Source organism: Salvia splendens, chromosome 20 (assembly GCF_004379255.2).
Source record: "Salvia splendens isolate huo1 chromosome 20, SspV2, whole genome shotgun sequence".
NCBI classification, from domain to species: domain Eukaryota; kingdom Viridiplantae; phylum Streptophyta; class Magnoliopsida; order Lamiales; family Lamiaceae; genus Salvia; species Salvia splendens.
Window position 1 is genome coordinate 17,161,088 of NC_056051.1, and position 7,648 is coordinate 17,168,735.

Genomic DNA, 7,648 nt, shown 5'->3' on the forward strand with positions numbered 1-7,648 from the left:
GACCTAACCGAGGTCGATTTTTGTATGTTATGGACCAAAAAACCTGAAAATGAATGTAACGGACAAAATTCATAATTTGACCATATGTTTTGGACCAAAAAGGAGTTGTACTCTTGAACTAATTCAAATTATGTTTTATCATGTGATCCAGCGTGCCTTGGCGATATTCGAACCAAAGGTTTGGCAAGTGATTCTACAAGATACGTTTGGTGTCCATGATAGAGAAGGCTATAAAGTTGAACAGCAAACCATTACGCCGGTGTTAAAAATAGGCTGGGGAAAAATGCCAAAATACCGAAATATCGGCCTTATCTTACCGAAAAAAAATACCAAAATAACGAATTTTTGGTAAACCGTGGTTTTCGGTACGGTATGATACCTTACCGAAAGATTCCGGTAAGGTAACGATATGATTTTTCAAATACCGCGGTATACCGCTGCATAACGAAATTCGGTATATACTATAAGATATAAATATAATTATATACTATAAAATATATTTTATATATTTTTAAATTATAAAATCTATTGTGAAATATAAATATAATTATGAATAGAATATATTTAATATAAAAAAAAGTCTCTACTACAAATTTTTAGAAATAAAAAATTCATAAGTTATAACATCCATCATTCATGCATAATAAATATCACAATTCATACGTTAACCCTAAATGTGAATTAAGAGTGAATGGTTTTGGAGTACATTTAATTTTTTAAATAATAAAATAAATATATACTCCCCCCGTCCCATTCAAGATGCCCTTTTTTTGTCCTAATCAAGATGATCACTTTCTAATTTTGGAAATAACCTTCTCTCTCCTCTCTCCTCATTAAAACATTCAACTACCTTTTTCCTCTTTACTTTATTCCACCTAACAACATTTCTTAAAATCTCGTGTCACTCAAGAATGTGGCCATCTTGAGTGGGATGGAGGAAGTAATTTATTAAATTAAAAAAATTAAAACAAATCGGGTAATTTGGGTATACCTGATACCCGATAATCCAAAATTCCTACACCCGAATCCGATCCCAAAACCTGAAAAATCGGTATCGGGTATCCAGTTACCCAATATTTTGAGTTTGGATATCGGGTATCCAATTCCCGATATCCATTTTAACAGCCCTACTAGGAACTGTGGCTGACAAAACGGAAAACAGAACAGTTAGTTCATTTTGTTATACTTCATTCATTTTTAAGTATAAATATTTTTATTATCAGATTGCAGTGTTACTATGGCGATATTGCAGTTTACATATTAGTTTATTTATTTTTGTTCCTGATGTAGTTTAATGAAACGGTTGTCGACCACACTATTTGCTTTAATCTATTACTTTACTAATTTCACGCCACAGTATAATTAATTATTAATTTTATATCGGGTCCCAAAACCCGAAAAATCGGTATCGGGTATCCAGTTACCCAATATTTCGAGTTTGGATATCGGGTATCCAATTCCCGATATCCATTTTAACAGCCCTACTAGGAACTGTGGCTGACAAAACGGAAAACAGAACAGTTAGTTCATTTTGTTATACTTCATTCCTTTTTAAGTATAAATATTTTTATTATCAAATTGCAGTGTTACTACGACGATATTGCAGTTTACATATTAGTTTATTTATTTTTGTTCCTGATGTAGTTTAATGAAACGGTTGTCGACCACACTATTTGCTTCAATCTATTACTTTACTAATTTCACGCCACAGTATAATTAATTATTAATTTTATACTATTGTTCCCAGGTTGCATTCCATTTCAGTAATTAGTGTAACTTCAATACTTTTTAAGTACTAATTTTTACATTATCAGATTGCAGTGTTATTCTTTGAATATTGCAGTGTTACCATGTCGTAATTGCAGTTTACATATTTTTGTCAAATTTGATTCAACTTCTAATTTCTGAAAATGACTAAAATGCCCACACTAGTAATTTCTAATACATTAGACTGCAATCTGTGTTCTATTCATGAAATTTAATTTTAGGTGTTCATGAATGAGATCTAACGGACTATATTGGTAGTATGGTGTTACTTTATATGTGGTGGCACCATAGTACTTCCCCTATATATATACTAAATAAATTACTATTTATTAGATAAAAATTACATAACTTCAAAACTAAAATACATTAAACACAATCCAATAAATATAATATTCAAACTAAAATAAAATACATTTAAAGATACTACTCCCTCCGTCCCGCTTTAGCAGTCCCAGTTACTTTTGAGCACTCGTTTTGTAAAAATGATAATAAATAGTTAAAGTGGAGAAATGGTAAAGTAAGAGAGAGAATAATATAGACAAGACTCTTCTCTACATTATTCTCTCATTTACTTTACCATTTCTCCACTTTAACTAATTATTATCATTTTTATAAAACGAGTGCTCAAAAGTAATAATAATTATTTAGTTGTTGTAATATAATTATTAATCTTATGTTTTTATTTATGCATTTGGCTTGTATTTTTTAATTTTACAATTTTAGCATTATGTATTTTTTATTTATTTATGTTGGTTTTGTTAAATTTCAAAATGTATTAACTAAATGTAATAATTTAATAAAATTATTTAATATAACAAATTAAATATACGAAATTACATTCCTAACTTGCTAATTTTTTTTGAGAAATTTGATAATATGGGTCTCAATTCATTGACCTTTTGAAATTTGGGATTACATTTGTTGTTTTTTTTTTATGAGGTGGCAGGCCAAACATAATGGTCGTGGAATAACAGACAAAAGCGATCAATTTACCACAAGTTGCAAATGCATCTTAGTTTAGTGGTAACGTGGTTAATGATTCTTACCAAAAGTCTGATGTTAAAATTCGGTATAATATTATCCTGAGTTATTAGTGGAATAATATATTACCCTTTAATTTTTCATCTTTTATTTTTCTATATTATCTTCAGCGGCGGATCTAGGTGGGGTCGGGGGGGTCGGCCGACCCCACCGCTGTCCCCGGAGAATCGCCGGATAATGCCCTCCCTCAGCCGCCGACCCCACGCCGCCAATCTCCTGCCCCGCGTCGCCGATTTTGCAGAGAAGAAGGAAGAGAGATAGAGATTCTTATTTGGGCCTGCCTCCTTTTACAGTTGGGCTTTACAATTTGGGCTTCCTTTTACTAATTAATTCTAGAATTGAACCCACTTTTAATTGACCCAACTTCTAATAGGAGTAGTCCACACAACAAAGCTATTAAAATAGGAGTAGTTCACGTTTTAACCCACTTTTAATTGACCCAGTCGCCGATTCTACAGTCTGCAGAGAAGAAATTTCACAGGTTCTGTGCAAGGAGTTTGAAAGAATATTTTAGCAATTGGCAATTTGACAATCAATTATTCATTGTATCAAGGATTCGAGGTAGGTAAAATCAATAAATCATAATTCAAGTTTAAGTTAGTAATACTATTATTTGTTTTTTTTTTTTCAGTTTTCACATTTAAGTAGCAGTTAGCATTATTAAATTGATCATCATTTAAGTAGATATTGCAAATTCTTTGCTTAATTGCTTTGGAGTTGTCGATTATTCATTTATTTTGTATATGAAAAATGATTAAATATAAATTCTAAATTTATATTAATTTTTTTAGGTTAATGGATAAATATCTTAATAAAAGACCTCGAGTTTCTATCGGTTCTTCTAGTGCTAATGTTGAGCAAGAACCACAACAATTGGGAAATAATGTGGTAGTTGAAAATAATCCGAACTAGATTGAAATTGATAAAGAGAAAATTAAAGCCGACCCCGGATTATGAGACTCTATGGATAGTTTTGATGTGAATATTCAGGATCGTATTCGTAGAGAATATGTTGCCAAAGGTCCTTGCCAACCAAAAAGCCATGATTTTCCAAAAAAACAATATGGAAAAGATAAGAGAGGGTTTAGGGATGTTTGGTATAAAGATTATGTTTGGCTTGAATATAGTACGACAACAGATGCTGCGTATTGTTTTTGGTGTTTTCTTTTCAAGCGTGGTTATTTAGCACCGGGAGATGAAGCATTTGTTAGTGGTGGTTTCTCTAATTGGAAGAAGGCTAATGAAAGATTTAGAGCCCATGTTGGGTCAACGGGTAGTTCACACAACAAAGCTAGAATTGAATATGAAAATTTTGTAAATCAAAAGCAGAGTGTGACTTATATTGTTAGTAGAGTTAGCTCAAAACAAGAGAAGGAATATAGGATTCGTTTGACTGCAACTCTTGATGTTATTCGATTCCTTTTGAATCAAGGTTTGGCTTTTAGAGGACATGATGAGACATCAACTTCTTCAAATAGGGGCAACTTTCTAGAGCTATTATATTGGTATAGTTTAAGGAATGATGAAGTTGGTCAAGTTGTATTGAACAATGCTCCTGGAAATAATCAAATGATTGCTCCATCAATTCAAAAAGAAATAGTTAATGCATGTGCAGTTGAAACTACGCTAGAAATAATGAAGGAACTTGGTGATAAATTATTTTCCATAATGGTTGATGAGTCTCGAGATTGCTCGGTGAAGGAGCAAATGGCTATTGTTATTAGATATGTGAACAAAAATGGAGAGATAATAGAAAGATTTTTAGCCTTAGTTCATGTTAAAGAAACTTCATCAAAATGCTTGAAAATGACAATTGACTTCGTATTTTCTAAGTTGGGATTATCTTTGTCAAGATTGAGAGGTCAAGGATATGACGGGGCTTCAAATATGAGGGGTGAATTTAATGGACTTAAAGCACTTATTTTAAAAGAAAATCCATCAGCGTATTATGTTCATTGTTTTGCCCATCTGCTTCAATTGGTATGTGTGGCAGTATGTAAGGCAAATCGACATGTTTCTGATTTTTTCAACTATCTCAGTCCGATTGTTACAGTCTGTGGATCTTCTTGCAAAAGGGCAGATATACTCCGACAAAATGAATATGATAGAATGGTTGAAATGATTGAGAAAGGGGAAATCAGTTCAGGTAAAGGTCTAAATCAAGAAACTTCTTTGCATAGACCAGGTGACACACGATGGGATCTCATTATATTACTATAGTTCGTCTTACATCTATGTGGCCCTCGATAGTCAAAGTACTTGAAACAGTATTTGAAGATGGGGTCGATCCAGAAATAGGTGGCAAATCTAAAGGGTTGCTTCAAAAGATGGAAAATTTTGATTTTGTGTTTCTCATGATGTTGATGAAACGCTTGTTGGGTATGACTGATGCACTATCTTGTGCGCTGCAATATAAAGATCAAAATATTTTGAATGCTATAAATTTGATAGTGACTGTGAAAGAGGACTTGCAAGCATTTCGAGAATCTGGATGGGATGATTTCTTGCAAGAAGTGGAAGCATTTTGCCGGGCAAATGAAATTGATGTTCCTATCATGGACGACATTGTTCCAAGACGTATTCGCATGAAGAATGATGGAAAAACTATTACAAACTATCATTATTATTGTGTTGAAATTTTTTGTCAGGTATTTTTTATAACTAATATTCTTATTTATTTAAACTTTGACATTAACTCCTTAACTTAATTTTTTTTCACAATCAGGTTGTTGACTTAATTAGTCAAGAAATGAGGAATCGTTTTCCTGAATCCAGCACCGACTTACTCGAATGTATGGTATGCCTTGATCCAAGAAATCATTTCTCCAATATCAATGTCGATAAACTTATTCATCTTGCCACTCTTTATCCGGAAGACTTTTCATCCATGGAGCTTAGCTTGTTAACTCAAGAACTTCGAAGTTTCGTGAGTGATGCAAGAACAGATACACGTTTCTCAGATGTTGAAGATTTAGGAACTCTTTCACAGAAGATGGTTGAAATGATGAAAGATAAGATTTTCAAATTGGTTTATCGGTTGATAAAATTGGTCTTACTTTTACCAGTAGCGACAACATCTGTTGAAAGAGTGTTTTCTGCAATGAAATTTGTGAAGTCAGAGCTGCGAAATAAGATGGGAGATGACTGGTTAAACGACGATTTGATGGTATATAGCGAGAAGGAGGTGTTTGCAACTATTCCCAATGAAATGATTTTGAGTCGTTTTCAGAAAATGGCTACTCGAAGAAGCCAACTATCTCGCATAGCATAAGATTGTGGTATATATATTTTTATGTATTTTTGTTTAGAAATATTTATTTAAATATTATATATATAATCTTGTTCGGTTCGACCCCACGAGTTTTGATTCCTGGATCCGCCATTGATTATCTTATCCTTTAGTATTTTTTTATGATCATCTACTATATATCTGGTTTGATTTCCATGATCAAACACTGCAGGCTGTGGCAGCAAAAACACGAAGTTATATTATTCAATGTTACTACTCAAGCAATGGCATTTAGACTTTTGCGAGTTAAAGTATATGAAGTTTCCTCAGGTACAAATGATTCAATAAAATACATGATGATGATATGTTCATTCATTTTATGCATATTATTGCACATCTTAGAAGAACTTGCACCATATGATAATAAAGACGGTGTTAGCCAGGAAAAAGTTGATGTGGCGATGGTTATCGAGCTTTATAGAGCAGCGCATGAGAGAATATACGAAGAAGAGACCGGTCTTGAGAATATACTTGCTTGGACTATCACTTTTCTCAACCACCTGTTGCATAGTAACTCCATTCCTGACAAGAAATTGCACAAATTAGTGAGTTCTTAAATATGTTTTCATTCACTAGTAAGATTAAGTTTAGACTAATCTTCTCTCATAAATTCAAGGTGGAATTCTACATGAATAACTACCATGGCATACCCATAAGGTTGGGAGTTAGACGAAACCTCGACTTATATGACATGAGCCATTACCAAGCTCTGAGAGTTAAAAATAGGTATGCAATATTGTAACAACATTTAATTTATTGGAATTGCTTTATTGGAGTAATTAATGTTAATGTGTTACTTTAATTGTTACAATATCAATTTGGACATCTTGGACTTCCACTCAAAACATTTTTGTATTTTCTTATCTCTAATTTTTATGATAAATTCACCATAAAAGTGAATCAAGCTCTGTTTATTGTTTCATCAGATTCTCTAATATATGCAATGGAGATTTGATAGCATTGGCGATGCAAGATTTCACTATTTGCCAAGCTCAGTACCACAAAGAACTTCAACAACTGCAAAGGTATGACTATTGCAATGTACTTTATTTTTTATGTTTAGTTTAAGCATAAAATTGTTGGATTAATTAACCAAATTACATGATGCAGGTGGTATGCAGATTGTAGACTGGACACTTTGAAGTTTGGAAGACAAGTGGTATTCATTTCTTATTTTCTGGCTTCATTAATAGTCATCTATGATTGTGCGACGTCTGCTCATGCTCGTCTAGCCTTTACCAAAACAACTCTGCTTGTAACCCTTATCGATGATTTTTTCGACTATGGTGGTTCAAGAAAAGAGTGCTACAACATTCTTGAATTAGTCAATGAGTAAGCTTAATTTCTTGAATTTTATTTCAACTAAAATCATCAAGTGACAAAAATAATCCCAGCTATTCAATCGTATATTCTTATGAATTTGATTGATTTTGAACTTGTTTAATTCCATATTTTATCACTCTGTCTTGTCACCAAATGTCTCCCACATATTCACACCGTCTCCATCGAACCGTGGAGGAACGAATTAGAGGTTTTGGCCAATTCTCGGCG

General features: G+C 32.8%; 2 protein-coding genes across 2 annotated transcripts; both read left to right on the plus strand.

Moving 5' to 3' along the window:
- The first annotated feature begins 3,771 nt into the window (after window positions 1-3,771).
- LOC121781570 (zinc finger MYM-type protein 1-like) lies at window positions 3,772-6,079 on the plus strand. The gene is made up of 4 exons (XM_042179291.1): window positions 3,772-4,702; window positions 4,802-4,954; window positions 5,059-5,456; window positions 5,534-6,079. The coding sequence occupies exons 1-4, from the start codon at window positions 3,772-3,774 to the stop codon at window positions 6,077-6,079; spliced, it is 2,028 nt and encodes a 675-aa protein (XP_042035225.1).
- Window positions 6,080-6,321: 242 nt separating this feature from the next.
- Window positions 6,322-7,433, plus strand: LOC121781571 (sclareol synthase, chloroplastic-like). Its single transcript, XM_042179292.1, has 5 exons — window positions 6,322-6,367; window positions 6,440-6,642; window positions 6,714-6,823; window positions 7,024-7,122; window positions 7,208-7,433. The coding sequence occupies exons 1-5, from the start codon at window positions 6,322-6,324 to the stop codon at window positions 7,431-7,433; spliced, it is 684 nt and encodes a 227-aa protein (XP_042035226.1).
- Window positions 7,434-7,648: the final 215 nt, after the last annotated feature.

Bases quoted from the DNA above. Each gene is read 5' to 3' on its own strand.
- LOC121781570 (XM_042179291.1), top strand. From the start codon at position 3,772: ATGGATAGTTTTGATGTGAATATTCAGGATCGTATTCGTAGAGAATAT. The intron at 4,703-4,801 runs GTGAATTTAATG...TATGTGTGGCAG, and splicing joins CGGGGCTTCAAATATGAGGG to TATGTAAGGCAAATCGACAT. The intron at 4,955-5,058 runs GTAAAGGTCTAA...GGCCCTCGATAG, and splicing joins GAAAGGGGAAATCAGTTCAG to TCAAAGTACTTGAAACAGTA.
- LOC121781571 (XM_042179292.1), top strand. From the start codon at position 6,322: ATGGCATTTAGACTTTTGCGAGTTAAAGTATATGAAGTTTCCTCAG. The intron at 6,368-6,439 runs GTACAAATGATT...TGCACATCTTAG, and splicing joins AGTATATGAAGTTTCCTCAG to AAGAACTTGCACCATATGAT. The intron at 7,123-7,207 runs GTATGACTATTG...TACATGATGCAG, and splicing joins GAACTTCAACAACTGCAAAG to GTGGTATGCAGATTGTAGAC.